The sequence below is a fragment of the Gymnoscopelus microlampas genome, assembly GCF_963454915.1.
Source record: "Gymnoscopelus microlampas genome assembly, chromosome: 11".
Classification (NCBI taxonomy): domain Eukaryota; kingdom Metazoa; phylum Chordata; class Actinopteri; order Myctophiformes; family Myctophidae; genus Gymnoscopelus; species Gymnoscopelus microlampas.
In genome coordinates this window covers 12,331,831-12,356,299 of record NC_139948.1, presented here as the reverse complement: position 1 = coordinate 12,356,299, position 24,469 = coordinate 12,331,831, and the positions used below count along the sequence as shown (strand labels likewise).

At 43.7% G+C, this 24,469-nt stretch overlaps 1 protein-coding gene across 2 annotated transcripts in view; it reads left to right on the top strand.

The window, feature by feature from the left end:
• The first annotated feature begins 210 nt into the window (after positions 1-210).
• tlcd4b (TLC domain containing 4b) overlaps positions 211-24,469 on the top strand; it is a 36,707-nt gene continuing 12,448 nt past the window's right edge. Inside the window, exons 1-3 of one of the 2 annotated variants that reach the window (XM_084071691.1) lie at positions 211-493; positions 12,168-12,320; positions 21,659-21,748. In XM_084071691.1, coding sequence (XP_083927817.1) covers positions 12,175-12,320; positions 21,659-21,748 — 236 coding nt within the window. In that variant the 5' untranslated portion in view covers positions 211-493; positions 12,168-12,174. Of the gene's footprint in view, positions 676-12,167; positions 12,321-21,658; positions 21,749-24,469 lie in introns of both variants that reach the window. The other variant, XM_084071690.1, reaches the window with a different exon arrangement.

Below are 24,469 nucleotides of genomic sequence, written 5' to 3'. Positions count from 1 at the left end.
CCTGTACTGCCTGTGTGTGTGTGTGTGACTGTCATTATTATCAATAATGCTGCAACATTGTGGCCTTTGTTCCCGGGGGGCGTGGCTTACAGCAGCAAGGGGGCGTGGCGCCGTGCTGTGTGTGGCTGCGAGGGGAGGGGGCGGGGCTGGGGGACGTGGTGTCGGCGCGGCGTCACGTCACGGGGTCAGCGTTGGGAAGAGAACTGTCAACGGCGAAATAAAAAACGGGCTAAAAAAAAACTTTCCCCTCAACAACTCCACCACTTCCATACCCCGCGTTACACAGGGGGATCCGGAGGACGTCGGCGTCGGAAGGAGGAGACGATCAAAGCCCGAGACGAGAGATGAGCGACCGCCGCGGGCTGTGATCTGGTGGCGTGGCCGTCGATCCGCCCCCGTCGCACGGAAAGGATCTCTTTTCTTGTCTTGTTTTTTCTATGACACGGATCGAGACACAGAGAGCGAGAGAGAGAGAGATCTGCAAAGCTAGCAGGTTAGCCCAGGCTAAAGTTGCATTAAAGAAGTGAAGAAGGCGGATCGGATCGGACTGGGGGGGTTGGTGGTGGTGGTGGTGGTGGGGGTAGCAGGCAGCTACAACGGGAGGCTATACCCCCATACACACACACACGAACGAACACACACACACACAGACCCTATGCGACTGACTGATATCAGGTAAAGATATATTCCTCCTACTACTACTACCCCGGTGATCTGTGTGTCTGCTTGCCTGCATCGGGCCGGGACAGACAGACACAGATCACCCGATCCTTATTGTTGTTATTAATGGGCTTTATTATTATTGTAACGATGATAATGGATCCCTGACTCTGTGATCGCAAAGGCAAAGCGGTGATCGCGAGGTTTTTCTCTCTCTCTCCCTTCTCGCGTTGTCGCGTTGAATGCAACACCGTGGTGGTGTTGGTGGCAGGGATCACAGGGGCTCCGTTTGATTAGGAATCGTGCATAATAAAGGTAACCGTTGTGTCGTTCGCCGATCAGACCCCGCGATCTACAAGCCTTTACTACGTTGTAAAGGCTTGTAGATCGGGGGGTCTGATCGGCGTGCAGCTGAAAGGTGGAGCCCCCCCCCCCCCCGTGTGTGTGTTTTTCTTTTGCAGCGATATGCGATCGGTGTGTTTTTAAGGCGTTTGCCATGATGTTTGATGATACAGTGTTGCTTCATTCACAAAAGCTGTTACAATGTTGACGCACTGCAAAGAAGAGAGAGAGAGTGAGAGACCCTCTCTCTGCTCTGCATGAAGCCCACCCTCCCCTCCTCCCCCCTCATTGTGCATAATAATTATTCCGTTTTAAATGCTTTCCATAATGACAAAGGCGGCGCAAACCAAAGGCAGCCAATTATAAACCTCCCGTCCATGTCTAATAATAATAATAATAATGCAGTGCTGTATTTTTTTTTACCGCATATTCTTTCATGATATAATGATCCCTAATGATGAATCGTTGCCACTACAACAATAACAACATCTAGATGTAGATCGCCTTATTTTTATTGAGCTCTATAAAAAAATCCGACACCTGTCGTCCGTCCGTCGTTATATTCAGCCCCCCCCTCCCCCTCCCCTAACCCGGGGGAGATAATAGCTAAAAACTGCCCTTGTTTACACATTAATTTCACGTTTGTTTTTGTTTTGCCTTGTTGATGATGGCTATGGCTGCTGCTGCTGGTAGAGCGACCAGCAGTGAGCAGTGGCCCCCTGGTGCATCAATGCGGTAGACATGGATGCATATGGGTGGGGGGGGGGTTACCGGAAAGACTCGCCCCGAAACACACTCGCCCCCATCTTTTTTTTCGCTGACAGCTCGCCCGAGCGGTTCTTGTATTGTTGTATTCGTTTTTGGACTGGAGGATAAGGTTAGAAATACGTTCAGGGTTTTAGGCATAGTTTTACTGAGGTTATACATATAGGAATAAGGGTAGGTTTGGGCATAGCTTGACTGAGGTTACGTTTAAGGTTAGGTTTTGGAATAGTTTTACTGAGGTTACGTTTAGGAATAAGGTTAGGTTTGGGCATAGTTTTACTGAGGTTACGTTTAGGAATAAGGTTAGGTTTGGGCATAGCTTGACTGAGGTTACGTTTAAGGTTAGGTTTTGGAATAGTTTTACTGAGGTTACGTATAGGAATAAGGTTAGGGTTGGGCATAGTTTTACTGAGGTTACGTATAGGAATAAGGTTAGGTTTGGGCATAGTTTTACTGAGGTTACGTATAGGAATAAGGTTAGGTTTGGGCATAGTTTTACTGAGGTTACGTTTAGGAATAAGGTTAGGTTTGGGCATAGTTTTACTGAGGTTACGGTTAGGAATAAAGTTAGGTTTGGGCATAGTTTTACTGAGGTTACGTATAGGAATAAGGTTAGGTTTAGGCATAGTTTTACTGAGGTTACGTTTAGGAATAAGGTTAGGTTTGGGCATAGTTTTACTGAGGTTACGGTTAGGAATAAGGTCAGGTTTGGGCATAGTTTTACTGAGGTTACGGTTAGGAATAAGGTTAGGTTTGGGCATAGTTTTACTGAGGTTACGGTTAGGAATAAGGTCAGGTTTGGGCATAGTTTTACTGAAGTTACGGTTAGGAATAAGGTTAGGTTTAGGCATAGTTTTACTGAGGTTACGTATAGGAATACCTGGTGGCAACCATTCTGAGATCGTTGGATTTGACCCCAGGGCGAGCGCGTTTTGGGGCGAGCTGTTCTTGTATTCATATAGGGCTCTTTTAGCTTTCCACTGCTGGAGCGAGAGAGGGCAGGGGGAATTGAACCGCTATTATTTATGTCGGTCGATATGCCACGGGGGTCATAGTTTGCTGACAGCAGCACATACTCCTCAACAAGGTCAAACGTGGCTGGTTGAGCCGGCTCTCCTGCTTAATGTCAGATGTAGTAGGACTTGGGACTGTGTGTGTGTGTGTGTGTGTGTGTGTGTGTGTGTGTGTGTGGTGTGTACGCCTCTCTCGCTCGCTCTCTCTCTCTCCATGTGGCAGGCTTAAAGCCGCTTCTAACCCAGGTGAGGCACTACCAATGAATTATTCAGGCACATGCAGCAGATGATCCAACCAACATGGCTGTGGAATGTGCTGCAATAAGGGGACAATAAGAGGCCGTCTGTCTTGTCTTGGGACCCGACAATGGGACCCAGGACGGCGGTGTGATGCTGCCACCACAGCCCACAATAATTGGCTACTTAGGATGCCATGCTATGAAGCTGGCCCGGGTTGGCTCAGACAAGCCCAATGATACGACAAGTTGGGGAGTTGTGTTATGGAACAGGGGGTTTGGGTGAAACCTCTCTCATACTCCGAAAGAGTGTGCAAAATGAAACCAAATGGAACCCCCGTACACGCTTTTCAGAGTTACAGGCCCTTTAAGGTTTCCATTTGGTTCCGTTTTACACCTCTTCTTGTGTTTAAAAAATGGTGTGTGTACATGTTGGCCAGCCTTCTCTTCAATTTCTCAAAATATTCACCCTGCGCAATTACGTCAAGTTTCAAAAAACAATCCCAGATGTTGTTCGGGGGGAAAAAGAATAACGCCCTGAAGGTTCAAGCGTTAAGGCCACCATCCTCCTTTATTTATGTATGTGTACGCTGCTGTCATTTGACTTGAAAGGGGTTTGCATGTGACAGTGACAGTTTGTCATGAGGCGTGTGCGCTCCTCTGTTGTGTGTGTGTGTGTGTCGCCCTGCGCTCGCTGTATGGTGTAGGCGGAGACACGTGGAGTCATGACACTGGACTTTTTCCCCCCCCCTGTGTAAAAATAGAACTTAATGTAGGCTACATGCCTGGAGTGTCATGTGTGGGCAACAGGCCAGTATGGCGTTGGGACAACAATCTTATGGCTAGTGTTGCTGTCGAGTCTCTACTCGTGTGTACTGTACGCTACAGTACAGTATGTCCATCAGTCTGTAATCTTTGGCATTGTATATGGTCTTAATTGTGATTTGGTCTGGTCTTAACCCTTTTAGACCGTGTCATTTTTAGATTTCTTTGGCTTTGTTCCAGGGACCCCCAGATGCAAAGATTTGAGTTAAAAATGTTTGCTTAAAAAAAAAATATATATATACATTCAAAGATTTGCACACATTTTCACGATTTTCCAAAAAAATAGCAGATCTACAAGCTCATAGCGCGGCACTCGGTGCCGCGCTATGAGCTTGTAGATCTGCTATTTTTGAATAGCCAAAGAAATCAAAAAAATGACACACAGATGCGTTCCCGGTCTTAATGGGTTAACTTAAAAGCAACGAATTGTTAAAAAAATATATGTATTTTTGGCTTTTTCTGCCTTTATTTGATAGTATACAGTAGACTTACAGGAAATGGGGAGAGACAGACGGGGAGTGACCCGCAGCAAAGGTCGTCGGGATCGAGACTCGAACACGCGACACGCTGTCAGGCATTAGCACCCTAGGTGCCCGGAACGCTACGCCAGCCGTCTGGGCCCAGAACTTATTTTGATGAATAGAACGTTATTTCAACCGATCTGTAATGTATGTTACAATGTCACTAGTCAGAGGTGGAAGAAGTACTCATGTTTTTTGCTTAAGTAAAAGTATCAATACTACAGTGTATATATATATATATATATATATATACTCTGTTAAAAGTAAAAGTCTGGTTTTACTGCAGAATGTCCCATTTTCAGAAGTTTTCAAAATGTATACAAAACCTTTGAATATATTCCGCATTGGGAGCTTGTAGATCGGCTACTTTCAAATAGCTGAAGGATATATATAGGGCTGAAGTGGTTAATGTATGTTTTGTATTCATTATCAAAATCTACAAGTAACTATAAAGCTGTCATGATTTGTAGTGGAGTAAAAAGAACAATATTTGCCTCTTAAGATGTAGTGGGGTAGAAGTACGGTAAAAGTATTGAAAATTGGAAATACTCTAGTAAAGTACAAATGCCTCAAAATTGTACTCAAGTACAGTACATGCACTTTCCACCACTGTAAGTAGCACATCTGCAGCGGTTGGAGGTGGTCTCCCTATACTCTTCCACTGAGGAATTTACACCCTGGTGTTGGGTAGGACATCCGACTGGTTGACGAGTAGCACTGCCCGAAGCTCATACGTGCAATATCCCCCATTTGGCCAAGCTGGGAGACCTACAGGTTCAAGTCCTCCTGAAGCTGGGACATGAAGCTTTAGAGATTGCAGATTTGAAATGCTATTGCCTCATTCTGAGCCACCCCCCGGAATGTAAATAAATGTTAATCTAAATTCTCAGGTGTCTTAGTTAGCTAGGACAGTAGTTCTCAAGCTTTTTTCGTGCCAAGGACCCCCGAATTGATATACATTTGTCCGCGCGGACCCCCATCTTAAAAGTGTTTGTGCCAGGGACTCCCCAGAAGAGATTTGTGTTAAAAAAAAAATCTAAATTATTCAAAAATGTTCTATATTTTTCAAAAATATTATTAGAAATTGCAGATCTAACTGGTTGGAATAACGTGTTCCTTCCACGCGCTGCGTCCTACCGGGGAACCTCCCCCCTGTCTGGGCTCCCTAGGCTGGCGGGGGGAGTGTAGCGCCCAGGATGACTTAAATAATTGGCACCGGGTGAAAAAGGGTTACAAAATCGTGGGATGAAAAAAAAAAAAATATGTTGGCTTTTTGAATAGCCAACATATAAATGGATAAAGTGGGTCAGATGATTGTGATGCTATGTTAACCACTTCTGCTGGGGACCCCCTGGACCCCACCCCCCCTGGACCCCTGGGGGTCGCCCCCGACCCCACTTTGAGAACCAATGGGCTAGGAGAGTCTCAAGATGTCGTCGTAGAGGTGAATGTGGGGGGGGCGACGCGACGCGACACACCGAGTGGGACATTCTCTCTCAGACACTCACTCACACAGGCTTGGACAGATCTGTCTAAAGGGCTTTTGGAGAGGAGAGACCTACTCTCTCCTAATCCCCCTCGCCGAGGAGTGAGTGAGTGAGTGTGACTGATTGCCTGACACTGTGCTCTCCACTGCCGGTCAGGTTGTGTGAAGCCTGATTTATAACAGAATATATACAGTACGTTGCATTTTAGATTTCTTTGGGCTATTCAAAAATAGCAGATACACAAGCTCGTGGCGCGGCACTAGCTTGTAGATCTGCTATTTTTGAAAAACCGTGAAAATGTGTGCAAATCTTTGAATATATATATATTTGGTAAAGCGAACTTTTGTAAAATATTTTGTTCCAGGGACCCCTCCAGAAGCAAAGATTTGAGTTACAAATGTAAGCTTTAAAAATGTATATATTCAAAGATTTGCACAAATATTCCTGATGTTTCATAATAGCAGACCTACAAGCTCATAGGTGCTATGAGCTTGTAGATCTGGTGTTTTTGAATAGCCAAAGAAATCTTAAAATGACACAGATGCGTTCCGGGATCGAATGGGTTAAACCCCCCCCCCACATGCCACGTACGTCGCGTGCCGGAAATAGCCAATCTACAAGCTCACGACGGGTCGCATCTATGACGCGTTGTGGACGTATGGATCTGCTATTTTCGGCGTGTAGTGACACTACACGGCGGAGCATAAATTAGGCATGATGGCAGGGCGTCCGGGACGATTGAGGGCTCGACCGAAATGGGGGCAAACGGCAGAACGGCTGGTTTATATATATATATAGAACTAGTGTTACTTTTATGGCCTCGCAGAGTTCTAGCTGGCCTGCTCGAACTTGAACGAAATGGCTCAAAGGCAGGGAGAAGAACCTGAGAAGCGAGATTTGCTAATCTGCCAGATAACGGCCGTCTCTGTGACAGCGAATGGGAGGAACGGGACTTTGAGGACCCGAGTGTTTCCCCTCCGCGCCGCTCCCCCTGGTGACAGCGGAGAGAAAAGACCCTCTGTCCCCCCTTTGACTTGGAGCTGGAGAGACCGTTTTTTTAGTGGCTGTTTTTTTTTGTTCTGCCGGTGATGTAGAGTGGCTTCGGTGTGAAAAGATGAGGGTTCTAGTTTGCCGGGGTTGGGTAAAAGGGGATCTGTGTTAGCCGTGTGTGTGTGTGTGTGTGTGTGTGTGTGTGTGTGTGTGTGTGTGTGTGTGTGTGTGTGTGTGTGTGTGTGTGTGTGTGTGTGTGTGTGTGTGTGTGTGTGTGGGTGTGGGTGTGGGTGTGTGAGCGCAGGCATGTATGTGTGCACGTGAAAGTCAAAGTCAATGTCCTGAAGTGACCGTTGGAGAGGCAGCTGGCTGTGTGGACAGTCTGGTTCATTTCCACGGCGGCCTCTTACATAGGGCTGTCACGATTGCGTAAGTTGTCGTGTAAGTTATGTAAGTTGACGATTAATTGTCATGCAAATAATTGCGATTAACTATTTTATTGCGTTTTTGCCGTTGAACATTGGAACGTATAAAAATAAAGGGCAGATATTGCAAATATCTTAATATACAAAGAAATTACTGACATATTCAATAATTGTATACTTTTAAAAAAAAAATGTGAGTGTAGCGGGCCGGAAATAAATCACGATTAAATTAGGCGATTATGTAATAATTGTGACATGCCTACTCCTTCGGGGAAACGCTCGCACGGACACAGTGTTTCCGGCTCCCCATTTGTTTACATTTGTGTTGTTATGCTTCCTATCTCCCTGCCTTTCCGGCCACAGTCTATGGTTATGTATTCATCCTCTCTTAACCACTTAACCACTTAAACCTTAACCACTTAAACCATGTTGTTGGCCAGGGTCCCCCAGGGGTCTATACTTGGGGGGGGGGGCGCTCTCCATTTTCCCTCTACACCAAATCTCTTTGCCTGAAGATAGCCCATTTACAAGCGCGTCGCAACACGACGTGAGCTTGTAGATATGGCTATGTTCGCCGAAATGTCCTCCTACCAAACGTTTTCCTTCTTATGCCCAGAATAGGGTCGCTGGGGTTCAAGGGGTTAACCTCCTCTTTTGCAACATCTTGACAATCCTCTTTTCTGATACGTTTCCTTCTTACTGTTACTGCTGTTTTTTTTTCTCCTTCTTGTCCTTGTCAAGGAATTCTTGAGTGTGTGATTACTAAACAGTCGCACGTAATCCCCTTGTGAAATGCACACAAGAATGAAAGGGCTTTGCTATATTAACCCCCCACATGCCGTGCCTCTCTCCTCCATCCCAGTGCCCACATCAGTAATACCCCAGCATCCCTCCCTGGGTTTCTCCGCCCCCCTGTCCTTTTTCTTGGTGCCAGGCAGCACCTTTTTTTCCCACGTTCCCTCCATCTTTCACCTCCCTCCGTGTATACAGTATATACACTCTATCGTTACTGTGTGGCAGACACCGTCTATCTCCATATTCTAACTTTTTTGTGTTTTTTCCCCGCAAATTAACGCCCTACTTGAACATACTACAGCGTCACACAAAAGTAAGCAGATCTACAAGCTGGAAACGCGCCGCCACGCTTTGAGCTTGTAGATCTGCTTCTTTGGTGCTTTGTTTTTTAAATTTGAATCCTGAAAAGTAGATGATATCAGGGATCTTTAACGTTTTTCAGTCCAAGGACCCCTTAGCTGAGAGGGAGATGAAGCAGGGACCCCCCAACACTACATATTGTGTAGAATTGTGTTGTAGATTTGATTTTTTCATAGATTTCATAGATGGCTTCATAGACTTTGACAGCACTATCATTGTGTAGCGTTGTGTTGGATTCATGTTAAAGGAGGAGTTCACCCAAAAAATGACTTATTTTCTATCAATTGCACACCCTATGAAGCCTTGAATCTATGGATTATTTTTTGTTTTTGTGGCATTCCTAAGCTAATAATTTGATTCCCGTCTCCTACCGGCTAATGTATCCGGTAGGAGACACAAAGTAGATTATTTGTGTCTCCTACCGGAAATACACACGGTCATCAAATTATTGTCTTAAGAATGCCACAAAAACAAAAATAAATCCATGAAATCAAGGCTTCATGGGGTGTGTAATTGATAGAAAATAAGTAATTTTTTGGGTGAACTCCTCCTTTAATGTGTATTTTCAGACAGTTAACCACTTAAACCCTCACTACTTTGAAAACTTGTATCTGGTCCGCTCTTTTTTCCCCCCTTATACCAAACCTCTTTGCCGAAAATGGCAGATCTACTGTACAAGCTAAGCGCGAGGCGTTGTAAGCTTGTTGATCGGCTATTTTCGGCTAACGTTTCCCTCAGAATAGGGATGCTAGTGTTCAAGTGGTTAATGTAAAAATGTTCCTATCACATAAAGATTTGTCCGTCCCCCTGTAGTAAATCTGAGGACCCCCTGTTGAAGACCCCTTCACCATATGACCAAACATCAGTGAAAGCCCCCTTTTAATTAGTGTTGGTAATTAGTGCCCCTTGTTCCCGTGAATGCAAATTAGGGCTGGTAACTTTCCTCAGAAATTATATTTGAATATTGGTCTTAAAAATTGGCAGATATTCAAATATATTCGAATATTGTTATTATAAAAAAATATATATATATTTTTGTTATGTTTCTTTGACAGGGACAATACAAAAAACTATGTATCAAGTGCTCGGATCCAATAAAACATATTTTGTTTGTTTTTATAACTTGATACATTGTTTTTTGTATTGTCCCTGTCAAATAAACATTACAACATCTTTTTTTATTTGAATATTAATTTTCATATTTGAATATACATATTTCCCCAATATTAGAAAATGATATTCGAATATTCGTTTACCAGCCCTAATGCAAATCTAAACTACCCCTAAGCGCCATTTTAGGAATTGTGGTACTGTACGGCGAAAATGGCTGATCTGCAAGCTCACAAGCCGTGACGACACGACACGGTTGTGAGCTTGTAGATCAGCTATTTTGTTGAAAGTGGTCAATATAGCTACAACGCCATTATAGACAATCGTGTGGCGACAGTTTGCAGAAGGCTGTTTACTATTTCAGAATGACAATCTCTCTCACCATGCCCCCCGTTATGCTCCCCCCCCCTGTACAGGAAGGGTTTGTTGAGATGATGATGATGGAGTGAGGAAGAATATGACTGGCCTGCACAGCAGTGGTGGAAGAAGTACTCATAGTTTTTACTTAAGTAAAAGTATACCACAATGTATACGCTGTTACAAGTAAAAGGCCTGTATTCAAAGTTTGACTTGAGGGAAAGTACAAAGGTATTGGGCATCAAAATATACTTAAAAGTACCAAAAAAGTACTCATTATGAATGGCTGATTTCAGAATTTCTTTCAAAAATGAATGCGTTGTGAGCTTGTTGATCGGCTATTTTCAAGTAGATGAAGTCACATGAAGTCACACTTCAAATATTTGTAGTGGAGTAAAAAGTGCAACATTCGCCTCTGAGATGTAGTGTGCAGTAGATAAAAGTATAAAGTAATTAAATAAAAAATTGACCTTTTTTGACTTAATTAAGTACAGACTGCAGTACTCGAGTAAATAATATACTCGGTTACTTTCCACCAGTGCAGTGCAGAGCCCCGTCCTTAACCCTATCAGAACACCTTTGGAAATGAATGGGAACGCTGAACGTTGAGCCAGATCTAATCGCCAAACATGAAGTGCATTAATGAGTGACCTCATTAATGCTCTCAGTGACTGAATGGCAGCAAATTGCTGCAGCAGTGTGCGTCCCAGCCAGTGAAAAGCCATCCCCGAATAGTGGAGAACGTTATAGTAGGAAAGATAAGATTTCCATTCACCGGGACAAAGGGTCACTAATTAGAAACTCTAATTTAGAAAGGGCGTCCACTGATGTTAGGCTGTTATTACAGTATAGTGTTGCTCAAATAAGGGTTCGTTCTTTGGGGCAGTGTTTCTCTTTTACAGTGTTTAACTTTTACATTTCAAGGACCCCCCTTAACTCTGACAGTGTACAAATGGAACCAAATGGACCCTACCGGGTCCATTTGGTTCCATTTGTACACTGTCAGAGTTACAGACTTGTAAGGGTCAATTTAGAACCTCCTAAAGCAGTGGTCCTCTAACTTTTTGATGTCAAGGACCCCCAAAATGATATGTATTTGGCCGCGGACCCCATGTCAAAATATTTTGTCCCAGGGACCCCCCAGAAGCAAAGATTTGAGTTACAAATGTTCACGTTAAAAATACATATATTGAAAGGTTTGCACAAATCTTCACAATTTTTCAAAAATAGCAGATCTACAAGCTCATAGCACTATGAACTTGTAGATCTGCTATTTTTGAATAGCCAAAGTATAAAAGGAACCATACGGAACCATAAGGGTCCATTTGGTTCCATTTGTGCACTCTCAGAGTTACGTTTGTTTTGCGTGTCTGTCTAATATTGTTATGAATTGTTACAAACTTGTAGATCTGCTATTTCCACTATTTTTGGCCATTTCCACAATTCTTTTAAGCATTTTTTGAAGTATGAAGTTGTTCAATTATGTCACTTATTTCTTTTGTGTATTTAGGTTATTTGTCATATCTGCCCTGTGCAATTTCAAAGCTTAAAAGTCAAACAGAAATGTAATCTTTATGGTCAAAGAGAGTTATTATTATCTACAGCAATTATTTGTGTGACAATTAATTGTCACGTAAAAAGTTAACCTACAGTATTAAGACCGGGAACGCATCTGTGTAATCTTTTTGATTTCTTTGGTTATTCAAAAATAGCAGATATAATAGCAGATATACAAGTTCATAGCGCAGCACCGAGTGCCACGCTATGAGCTTGCTATTTTTTTTAAATCTTGAACATTTTTGCAAATCTTTGAATTTGAATTAAATATATATTTTTAAAGCGAACATTTTTAACTGAAATCTTTGCTTCTGAGGGGGTCCCTGGAACAAAATATTTTCGGCCAAATACCATTTTGGGTGGTCCTTTACATGAAAAGGTTTGAGCACCACTTTTATAGCAACATATGATTTTTTTTCTCCAGAAAACTGTTAGGATTTAGAAGACATTTGTAGAATCCCCAGAAGCAAAGATTTGAGTTTGCTTTAAAAAAGGCATATATTCAAAGATTTGCACACATTTTCACAATTTTTCAAAAAAATTGCAGATCTACAAGCTCAGTGCCGCGCTATGAGCTAAATATCTGCAATTTTTTTTTATAGCCAAAGAAATCTAAAAATAACACGTTCCCCGGTCCTAATGGGGTAATTTGCCCACATCATCATTCATCTCTCGCCCTTCTCTCTGCCTCACGTCTCTCTCTCTCTCTCTCCTGTCACTACAGGTGAGTGATGGAGATGCGAGAGTTGACGGTGGTGTCTGGAAGCTTCGTGGGATTCCAGTTCCTCTTCTCGGTGGCCAGCCCGCTCCTCTCCTCCGTGATCTCGCCAGGCTATGGTTGCCTGCCACCCACCAAGCTCACCGAGTGGAACTCCAGGTTGGTTTCCCCCCGCCCGCCCGCCCGCCCGCCGGCCCAGCGTGGCCATATTGTGTGAGAGAAATAAGCAACAACGCATCGCGATGCGACGCGTTGTGAGCTTGTAGATCTTCGAGCCATCTTCGAGCGATTTTCAAAAACCCTTGAAATAAAATGTGGAATCCTTTTTGAAACATTCGAACACAAGTGCTCCCTGTGGCACAAAAGAGAAATTCATTTTGTGTCAAGCAGCCATCAGGACACAAAAATCACAACACATAAACAAATACACAATACATAGACAGATCACTCAATACATTGACATTACTACACAACACCTCTCTTACAGAGAGGGAAATAGAATAGGCTACCAGTCATCGTTCGAGAGGCATCACATATCACAACACACATTATGGACAAAATCTATAAGTTAGGACAACAACATCAGAATAGAAGTTTGAGTGTGGTAAGTTTTATGGGATTTTGTGGATAGGCCAATATACAAACTCGCATTGCGAATAGATCGTCTCTTTTCGGCGAATGTTGGCCTGTTTGCACCGAATATTATCCTATTATGACATGCCCAGAATAGGGACACGAGGTTTCATATGGTTAATATCCATGACTGTCTGTCTGTCTGTCTGTCTGTCTGTCTGGATATCTCTTTGGCTCTTGCTGTCTAGGATAACAGGTGAAATTTCAATCTGGTACTTGACAGCTGCACTAGAATAAGGAGGGACAGCCCATGCAAGGCCATACAAGCGACTACTGTCCTGTACAAGTATCTGGCTGGCCTACTGTACTATAAGGTTACACAACACTGCAACATTGGCAAATTATTGAAGCACCCCGTTCCCTTACAATAACATGAGTCCTATACATTCTTGCCGTCTCACTGTCCATAATGGAAAGTGTTGGCTGTGCTACTAGATCAAATATATTCAAAAATTGTAGATTTACTGTATAATGATGGGGAAAACGAAAAATCAGGCGAGTAGCTTGCAAGTCTGTGCTGTGCGCTCGTTTCTATCCCGAACTCTGTTCCACTTATTCAATATTTATTAGCAATTATACCGTGGCCACGGAGACTACAGTACTTGCCGGAGGACGTTCATTAATATTTTCAGATAACCACAAACCCTTGACATGGCGGCCTCATCACTAAATCATTCTAAATAATATGCTCAATAAAACGCTATTAACGGCTATACATTAGCTACAAGCTATTTCATTTTGACTTTCAACCTTTTCAGGAACGTGCAACATTATGTGTTGTTGATGCTACGTTTGTGTATGTGCGTATTGTGTGACTTTGGTTGACGCCATACGTTCACTTAGCGCTGCTAATAAGAGGTACAAAATTGTTTATTTGTCTTACTTAGGAATGTGTCCTTGGCCTTTCCTTGTTCAGTCGCCTTAAACATGAAACATTTCCAAACGGCACTCCACCCGTTTGCTTTTTCAATCAAAACCGGTCATGGTGGCTCTTGTCATATTCAAGCAAGACTGTGACAAGACCTACAGAGCAGTTTTGAAGTGGAGGAGAAGAGAGGAGAAGAGAGAGTGGAGCACTGTGAGTGGGAGGAGGCAGGCTGTCGGGCAGGTGTGTGAGTGTGTGTGTGTGTGTGTGTGTGTGTGTGTGTGTGTGTGTGTGTGTGTGTGTGTGTGTGTGTGTGCGTGTGTGTGTGTGTGTGTGTGTGTGCGTGCGTTTGTGTGTGTGTGTGTGGTGCCTAGTATGCTGTATGTTTGTGAATGTAGACCTTTGTACAGCATATAAAACAAATCATCATATTGGACAGCTGAATCTGCAGTACAGACTGTTCTACTGGTCAGCTCCCAGGTGTGATTGTACTGGTCAGCTACCAGGTGTGAATGTGTGCATGTTCAAGTTTTATTGGAAAACATCATTGCATAACAGTATGAATTATGATGTTTCTTACAATTCAAGAAACACAACAATAAAAAGTGTGTGTGTGTGTGTGTGTGTGTGTGTGTGTGTGTGTGTGTGTGTGTGTGTGTGTGTGTGTGTGTGTGTGTGTGTGTGTGTGTGTGTGTGTGTGTGTAAGTGTGTAAGTGTGTGTGTGTGTGTGTGTGTGTGCGCGCGCACACTTATACAGTATATATATACACATACACAGAGAGAGAGAGATATGTGTGTATATATTGTTTGGTCTTAAGGCCAATATTCGAACGATATCACACGGAATAGATGTCAAAACAACAAAATGTGTCACAAAGGACTTAGGCAAAAGGTGTTGCGTACCTCTGGAGAAATAAATATTCGCAGACGTTTCATAAATTTCCGCATAGTCTTGATTGGTTGGGAAGACAAAGTAAGCTCTGGCCGTTACCATGGACCAAGACAAAAAGAATGAAAAACCTGCCATATCCGGTTTTCTTCACGTATCTGTGTGAAGTAGGTGGCCGCCTTAATAGGAGAGCGGAAGCAGGTTGGAGTCTTATTATATCCAATGGAAGAAGTGAACGTGAACTCAGCTTCTGAACCATTCTTAGGCCACCTGGTCACTGAAGCCACACGATCTTCCCAAGATTTTCATACAAAACATTTTTTTCAGAGAGACAAATCAGGAGAAAATCAACTTCATTATCGACCTTTCACTGCCCCAGCAACACACTCTAGCTCTAGTGGGATCTAGCACCAGTAAATGTAGGACGTTCGTGAGATCTGCCGTCAGACGTCGGAGATCATTCGTAGGATTTGTACCATTTCGCCCCTAGTGGCTCCAATAGGCTCTATGCACAGCAGCCATATTATCACTTCCTTCACAGGTGTTACCAATGATACTAATGAAGGCTCTGTTCCATTTAGTGTAGCACAGTGGTTCTCAGACTTTTTAATTCCCACGACCCCCATAACTCTGAGAGTGTACAAATGGAACAAAATGGACCATTTGTACACTCAGCGTTACACACCCGTAAGGGCCCATTTGGAACCCCCTCAAGGAACCATGAGGGTCCCTGGACCCACATTTTAGACCCACTGGTGTAGCAGAGTGTTTCCAGTGAGCCAACATGCACAATATCTCAGCACCCTGACTCTGTTTGACCAGAATGGAACAGAGGCTCCATTAGTATCATTGGCAACACCTGTGATTTTTTTTCCACAATATGGCTGCTGTGCATAGAGCCTATTGGGATGGTCTATCTTTCTAAATCAACCATCTTTGCCATGGAGATGTGTGAGACCACATTCACTTCCTCGTTTATATGTTGTGGGGAAGTCGCAGACGGTATGAACACCCGAGACTTGTAAGGCACGTGGTGCGACTTGTTATTTGACACTGGTCACTCAAAGCATAAAGTGGCCTTTAGTGTTGTCACGATACTGGCATTTCTTTGGCATTTCTTTGGCATTTCTTTGGCATACAATACCTTGAAGAATATTTTCGATACCGTTTTTGATTACCACAGGGAAAATTGACAAGAAGATCAATACAGCAATACACTGTTTTCTTTATTTTATTAAAGGCAGTGAGTGTGTTGTTTTTGTTGCAGAGCTATTCTCCTGAGCTTCTCTCTGACGTGTGTGTGTGTGTGTGTGTGTGTGTGTGTGTGTGTGTGTGTGTGTGTGTGTGTGTGTGTGTGTGATTTTGCTTAAATTTTATAATGCAACTCAGGAATCCAAGGCAGGGTGGAGATCAGGACGTCATGTCATAGCAATTTATTGGCAAACTACTTGATCCTAAGTTTTAGATTTTCATCCATTAGCTCACTCTGCAAATAAGGCTAACTAAATGTACCATATGGTAGGCTACAGGCTTACTGTAAAAACTGTATCTTAACAATACATAGTAATGATAATAATAAATACAATTTCTATAACATAATTCACAAACTTCGTTTCTATTTCTAACCACATGAAACCTAGCGTCCCTATTCTGGGGTGAAAATGGCCAATCTTTAAGCTCTACAAGTTGTAGATTCGCAATTTTTGGTGTTGAAGGAATTAAAGCTGGCGACATATAGTATAGAGCTCTTGGGGGTCGACTATAGTCTCGCATACTACACAACTATGGAGGATATGCGTTTGACATCATCATCAAACCCGGAAGTTATGCAGGAATGCCTAATGAGTGTCAAAAAAATACTTTCTGGCCTTGACAGCCCATGCATCCAAACAGAAAAGTCATATCTGATTGTATTAAACAACATTAAAGAATGTTAAACTCACTTTGCATGTTGCTTTGCCACTCGATTTGCCACTCGATGTGCCATTCACTTTAAGCATGCGCATATCCTCTATTCCACAATCTCTGAATGCTATTTGAAAATTGTGGGAGGCAACATTCTGGCCACACGAGACTAGGTCGACTAAGTATATAGGGTTTAAGTGATTAAAGACCATATTGTCCCAAATATTTTAACTGTTGGTAAGCAGCCGTGGTATAATAATGGTAAACTCCTAGCCACACGGTTGATAAAAAAAAAACATGCACTTTGATAGGAGGTAATTAGCCTCAATGTTGTGCATTTCTTTGACGCTGTGACGCGGGTGCAGCCCATCTCCTCTTTTCCGTTTCCTACATTTCCAACAATTCCAACATTTCTCAAAAATATTTAATAAATAAAATGAAAATATCTAATCATTTTCATTTTCATTTTTTTTTAAATAAAGAAATGGTGAAAATAGCATGTCTACTAGCTCACAAGGAGACACAAAGCTTGTAGATCTGCTATTTTCACTTGAAGGCTGTTCGTACGTGCATGTCCCCCCAATTCTTTTGTCCGTCTTTCCATCCATATTACTCCATTCACAGGAAAGCCATGTCATGTGCCGGGGCGAAATGAACAAAATCAAATGTCACGGCGATACTTTTGACCAAATATCTCTGTCGATATTGTGTTGATAACATTGTATTGTAGGACAATAACCCCCCCCCCCCCCCCCCCCCCCCCCCCACACACACACACACACACACAAAAAAAGATAATACAGCAGATCTGCACAAGCTCACAATGCATCGCGATGCACCGCATTGTGGGCTTATAACACACTTATGTCATATGATCACAATATTACGGTAATCAAAATCCCAGACCGTGATAATCAATATACCGTTATATTGTGTAGCCCTACATGCCATCAATAGACCCCGTCTTGTTCAATCACCGCAAACCTCAGAGTGGATTATACCGTACCTATTTGACTGTATTATTTGGTCTAGGACAGTACTCGATGTCAGAACCCTTTCAAAATGTTAAGAGAAAGGTAACCCATACACTTTTAAACGAGAGGGCGGTCTTTCATCAACGCACATCTCTGTAGAACTACAAGAAAGACCACTAGCATCTGGTTTTCTAGAGGCTCATCAACATTCCACACTAGCCCTGCAGTGATTTGAACGTATTGGCAGAGCAAAGGCATGCTTTCAAGTTCTGAATAGATAGTTTTTCGAGGTTTAAGTTCAAAGGGCAGGGCAGTGATTTGCTGTTGCGTAACATCTTTGGCTCTGGGTGATTGCATCTTTCTCGCTCTCTCGCTCTGTCTTTCTCAGCTTCTCTCTTTTCGTTTTTCACTTCCTTTTCCACATCTCTCTCTCTCTCTCCCTCCCTCCCCCTCTACCCCCCCCCCTTCTCTCTCTCTCTCACACACACACACACACACGCACACGCACGCGCACGCGCGCGCACCCCACAGTGGGCTATTTAACCCCTCACACAGAGTCATAGTTGACGTCTATCTGCTATCTGTCCATATTAGCATAGTGCTGGAGGGGGGGCAGTGTTCCAGGGATGGACCGTGGTATATAGAACATAACCAGTCAAAGGCCAAATGCTCACTGTTTGGCCCACAGTTGCCCACCATTGCATAACAGCCCAGATCCCAGCGTGTCAGTGTGTGTGTGTGTGTGTGTGTGTGTGTGTGTCTTTTTTTTTTTTTATGTAACCAAGACCTTACTACTTCTATGAGAGAGAGAGAGAGAGCTGTTAAAATCATCATCATCACAGGCCCCATTAACACGCATTATGAATTTTGACATTACATAGTTCATACCCCATACGAAACACGGGTCGTTGTACTTGCCACTTCCCGAATATTCAGGTATAGGCATTATTATTATATGCACTTTTTAAAAATGTTATGAAAAGAAAAAAAGGACATGGATACCATAGAGTATTTTTAAGCTTAAATTGTGGTTGGTTGTCACTTGCCAAAAAGAATGATCTTTATACAAGCTAACAACACGTTCTATCAAAGTGTCGGACGGAGTATACATTGGATCCTCATTCGTGAATGTATTACTTATTATTACTAAACGCAGCCTCTGGAGCCTGAGCTCCGAAGGTGACCTAAGGAGGCTATTTACACCGTGACCTTGTTTTTTTTGGGGCTAACCGAATACGATCCGTCACCCGGGGACGGGTGTCATTTTAGATTTCTTTGGCTTTTCAAAAATAGCAGATCTACAAGCTCATCTGCTATTTTTGAAAAATCATAAAAATGTGTGCAAATCGTTGAATATGAATATGTTTTTAAAGACAATATATTTTTAAAGATTTTTAATGAAATATTTTGTTCCAGGGACCTCCAGAAGTAAAGATTTGAGTTAAAAAAAAGTATATCTATTCAAAGATTTGCACAAAATGTTCAAGACTTTTCAAAATCAAAGCAGATCTACAAGCTCGCACGCAGCGCAGCTTGACACCGAGGCGGAAGCGCGGGCCGTGTGATCACAATAATAAACAACACAGAGACGTGACTCTTCCATGCAATGAGAAGGCGTAGAGAGAGAGAGAGAGAGAGAGGCCTCGGGCTGTCATAACAACACAGCCCCACACAGACTGAGCTGCACTGTCACTCGGCCCGACCCCCCGACCCCCCCCCCCCCCCCCAAGTTCCTGCGTGGTCATTCCATTCTTAGACGTTCGATTCATGCTCCCGGCGACTCGAGCAGCAGAGCTGGCACTTGTGCCCGTGCCAGCAGTTATAATGGGCTCATCCGCCCCATACAGCGTCACCGTCTTTGGTGACAGCCCTGCGGGGCCAGCTGCTGTGAGCTAGTGGACCCGGGCGGGGGGTAGGGCTGTCACAATTTACAACATCTCATTTGATGATTAATTGTCCATACAAATAACTGCGATTAACATTGAATTGTGTTTTTTGGGCGTTGGAACATTGGAAACGTATGAATACATTTCTGTTTGTCCTTTGGGCTTCGTAATCCAAAAATTGCACAGGACAGATATGACAAATAACTTGAATAGAAGTTAAAGACCTTAAAAGATTGCGATACTTAATGATTTTATACTTTCACTTTTTTATTTTAAAATAGCGTAAATAGCTGAACGCCTTGTAAGCTTGTAGATCAGCTGTTTCCACAGTTGTTTTTGATATTTGAAAATGCATGAAAATCTTTCCAACGTGGAAACGATTATGCCGATTATGCAAGAATAATTGCGATCAGGCGATTTATGTAATAATTGTGACAGGCCTTTACCCGGGGTGTGGGGGGGGGGGTGTGTGTGGGGGGGGGGGGGGGGGGGGGTAGGAGGGCGTCACAGTGGAGGGGCCGTCGTGAAGCCTGTGCCGGGGAGAGATAAGGGGCCATTGGAGGTCTTGAGTGTCACTCACCCACCGCAGATAAGCACTCCAAGGGTCAAGGCTAGCTGCTTAGCCATGTCGGATAGGATGCTAAGTTTGCATTATGCACACACACACACACACACACACACACACACACACACACACGAGGGGAACATAGATAGAACACAACAGATAAGTATGTGATAATGGATAGATAGCACACACAACGGATGAAAGCATGGACGGACAGATATTAGACGCGCGCAAACCGTTCAAAGCGTGCATGTAAGCTTTTAGCTGTCGCCGCCGTTTCCATTCGGCCCACGTGTCACCACATTGACTATGGTAGTCACAGCATCAGAGCATAGTTCTGATGCTGTTGCAGCTCGAGTGACGTTAGCGATGTTATTGACATTATTGGTTTTGTCACGGCCAAATCGACCCCCCCCCCATCTCAAACTCAATCCTGGAACGGCTGTCATTGTCATTTAATCATTTCCTTAACGTCACTCGGGTAGCTCACATCACCTGGTATGACATGGCTAATCTATCCAGCCAGTGACCGTGACATTATTTACCTTAACCCATTAAAACCAGGAACGCATCTGTGTAACCACTTAAACGATTATTTTATACTTTGGCTATTCAAAAATAGCAGATCTACAAGCTCATAGCCCATGCTATGAGCTTGTAGATCTGCATTTGTTTTTATCGTGAAAACGTGTGCAAATCTTTGAATATATATATTTTTAAAGCTAAAATTCAACTAAAATCTTAGCTTCTGGGGTGTCCCTGGAACAAAACATTTTGAGATGGGGTCCACGGCCAAATACATATGTAAAGATGTTTTCTAAATCCTAACAGTATGTTGCTTTATCAGTGGTGCTCCAACTTTTTCCATGTCAAGGACCCCCAAAATGATATGTATTTGTCCGTGGACCCCCATCTCAAAATATGTTGTTCCAGGTACCCCCAGAAGCAGATATTCAAGATTTTTCAAAACTAGCAGATCTACAAGCTCATGTGTGCCGCGCTATGAGCTTGTACATCTGCTATTTTTGAATAGCCAAAGAAATCTTAAAATAACACAGATGCTTTCCCGGTCTTAATGGATTGCCACGACTGATATCTGTCATTTGCATTCCATAGAAGCCAGCATGTCTTCTATGGAAACATGTCATGCACCGAAAATAGTCGATCTACAAGCTCTCAACACGTCGCAGCGCGACGTGTTGAGAGCTTGTAGATCGACTATTTTCGGTTATTAGTTATTTTAAGATGAAAGAGTATTTTTTTAAGTGGTCAAGCTGTGTTCAGGAGTATCTTCACATAAAACCTTAAAGATCTGGGATATTTCATAAAAGCAAAGGTTAAAATCTCGATCTGTGATCTCTTCAACTGGTTGGCTGTATGTAGAACATATAGACATAGGCTTAGAAACTTTAGAATGATAATGAATGATAGAATGATACCAAACGGCATCATTTTACAACGACGTGTTCATTGTTTGGTAAACGGGCTCTTTTCACGTTTCAAAAATCCCCAAAATGGTTCAGTCGTGAGTTTTTTTAATTTTTGCTGTATTCCATGTTAACTGCTTTAAACCTGCCGTGCCTATTTTGGGCACGGCATTATAGGTAAATCTACAAGCCAATCTACAAGCTCACAGCGAATTTCTTTGCCTGGCAACACCGTCGTACGACAAAGTATTGTGTCTTGTGTGTCACGGGTATCAACGGCACGCTGTAAACTCCTATTGTTCTGCATCATCAAATTGACCACTTTGGTTTGTGTGTGTGTGTGTGTCTCTTAGGTTGGTGTCCACCGTGCACGCCCTCATCGTGGGGCTCTTCTGTCTGTACATCCTGTGGTACGATGACGCCGTCAACGCAGACCCCGTCTGGTAAGAGGAACTAACGGAACAAAAATAGAACACGAGGGATGGGGGGGGGGGGGTGGTTAGGGCACTCAAATACCCCCAAAACTCTGCAAAAGCGATTGCTGGCTGATGAAGGAACGGGGTTGATGATGAATTAGCCTGAAACGACCAGACGACGTGAAACTCGCTGGGCCCGGGGATGGGGAGGGGGGGAGATTTATGTAATGAGCAGACTCTTAACCCATTAAGACCTGGAACTGTGTCATTTTTTGATTTGAGCTAAAAAAGCATTATTTTACACTTTGGGCTATTCAAAAATAGCAGGCATACAAGCTCGTAGCGCGGCACCGAGTGCCGCGCTACGAGCTTGTAGATCTGCTATTTTTGAAAAAAAGTGAAAATGTGTGCAAATCTTCTGAATATATATATTTTTAAAGCGAATATTTGTAACTCAAATCTTTGCTTCTGGGGGGTCCCTGGAACAAAATATTTTGATGGGGGTCGGCGGCCAAATACGCATCATTTTGGGGGTCCTTGACATGAAAAAGATGGAGCACCACTGACATAGAAACAAACGTATTTCAGAAAACTGTTGAGATTTAGGAGACATGTAGAATCGGCTTCAGGTCTCAATGGGTTAAATAGGCCCGAATAATATCCATTAATGTGGCGTGATGCCCTCGTCTCGTTGGCAGTGAGACCGAGTGTCGTTTTTTTTTTCACTTTTTTTTTATATATATATTTTTTTACAAGAGGAACTGAAACAACGCCAGCTCTTGGTCTGACTTTGCAAACCGGCGACCGTGACTGTGCCCACACGGCAAGGGGAGGAAATGGAGGGAGGGAGAGGGAGGGAGGGAGGGAGGGAGGGGATGGGGTGTGCGGGGAAGGGAGCCAGGGGAATGATGATGGCGACGACGATGATGATGCAATGCCATTCTCTTCATCAGGGAGAGGAGGATGGGGAGGAGAGGGGGGTCTCATCTGTCAAGCCAGTGCGGCTTCCAGAGAGGTGTAGATTCCCCCCAGATATGCTCTTTCATTATTGTCTTCTCTCTCTCTCTCTCTCTCTCTCTCTCTCTCTCTCTCTCTCTCTCACTTTCTCACTGCAACTGCTGACTGTGTGATTTGCCTCAATGAATCCTTCAAAAGTGGAATGGTAATTTCTTTCTCGCTGTGTGTAGAATTTGATTGCCCAGCTCCCCCCGTCAGATTTCTCTGCTCTCTATGTCTCTCTCTCTCTCTCTCTCTCTCTCTCTCTCTCTCTCTCTCTCTCTCTCTCTCTCCCTCTCCCTCTCCCTCCTCGTCTCTCTTGTCGTCTCATCATGTCCCTCGTGTCTCCCTTCCTCTTTGGGGCTCATAGCTGATGGAGTCCGAGACCAACAAGGCTCCTTTTCACATCACACAATAGCAGCCCTGGTCTTCTGCCCCCCCCCCCCCCATTCTCTCCCCATGTGACCCCCCCATCTCTCCTCCTCCCCCCCGCTGCCTCTGGCTTTCTCCTCCCGGCGCGCCTGCCGGCTGCCTGAAACCGACACAACACCTCCTCCTCCTCCTCCTCTCATCTTAACCCTTTAAGACCGGGAACGCATCTGTGTCATTTTCAGATTCATTTGGCTATTAGCAGATCTACAAGCTCATAGCGCGGCACTCGGTGCCGAGCTTGTAGATCTGCTAATTTATTTATTTTTGATCGTGTGTATATATGGATATTATAAAGCGAACATTTTAACTCAAATCTTTGCTTCTGGGGGATTCTGCAAATGTCTTCTAAATCCTAATAAAAAAATATATATATGTTGCTATCAGTGGTTCTCAAACCTTTTTCATGCCAAGGACCCCCAAAATGATATATGTATTTGCCGCGGACCCCTATCTCAAAATATTTTGTTCCAGGGACCCCCCCCAGAAGCAAATATTTGAGTAAAAAAATAAAATAATGTTAAGAAAAGAATGTATCCATTGAAAGATTTGCACACAATTTCACAACCCCCCCCCCCCCCCCCAAAAAAATAGCAGATCTACAAACTCATAGCGCGGCACTCGGTGCCGCGCTATGAGCTTGTAGATCTGCTATTTTTTGAATAGCCAACAAAATCTTAAATTGACACAGAAGTGTTCCCGGATTGAATGGGTTAAAAAGGCCTGATCTTAATATGCTCCGTCCGTCCGTACGGTCGGCGTCTCGCCGCCGAAAATGGCCGATAACAGCTTGTAGATCGGCCCTTTTTTTTTCGGGGGCCGCGAGACGCGGTGGTATGACGGAGCATAAAGCGAGGCGGTCGCTCTCCTTTTTGTCTGCGCTGTCTGTCGGCCCGGGCTGGCTGGCTGGCAGCCCTCTGACAGAGCAAGGAGGAGAAAGGAGAAACCCCAGGGTGGGCAAGGTTGAGGGGAGAAAAGCTAGAAGAAAAGGGAGGGGGGAAGGGGAGGACACACACACACACACACACACACGTTTCAGGGACTATTTTGTGACGTGGCATAAGGCATTGGTTCTCAAAGTGGGGTCCGGGGGACCCCCAGGGGGTCCTTGACGGGGTACCAGGTGGTCCCGAGTTAAATAAGTTAATATAGCGTCACAATCACTTTAACCATTATTGTATACTTTGGCTATTCAAAAATAGCAGATATACAAGCTCATAGCGCGGCACCGAGTGCCGCGCTATGAGCTTGTAGATCTGCTATTTTTTTGAAAAATCGTCCCTGGGGGGTCCCTGTGAACAACATGTTTTGAGATGGGTGTCC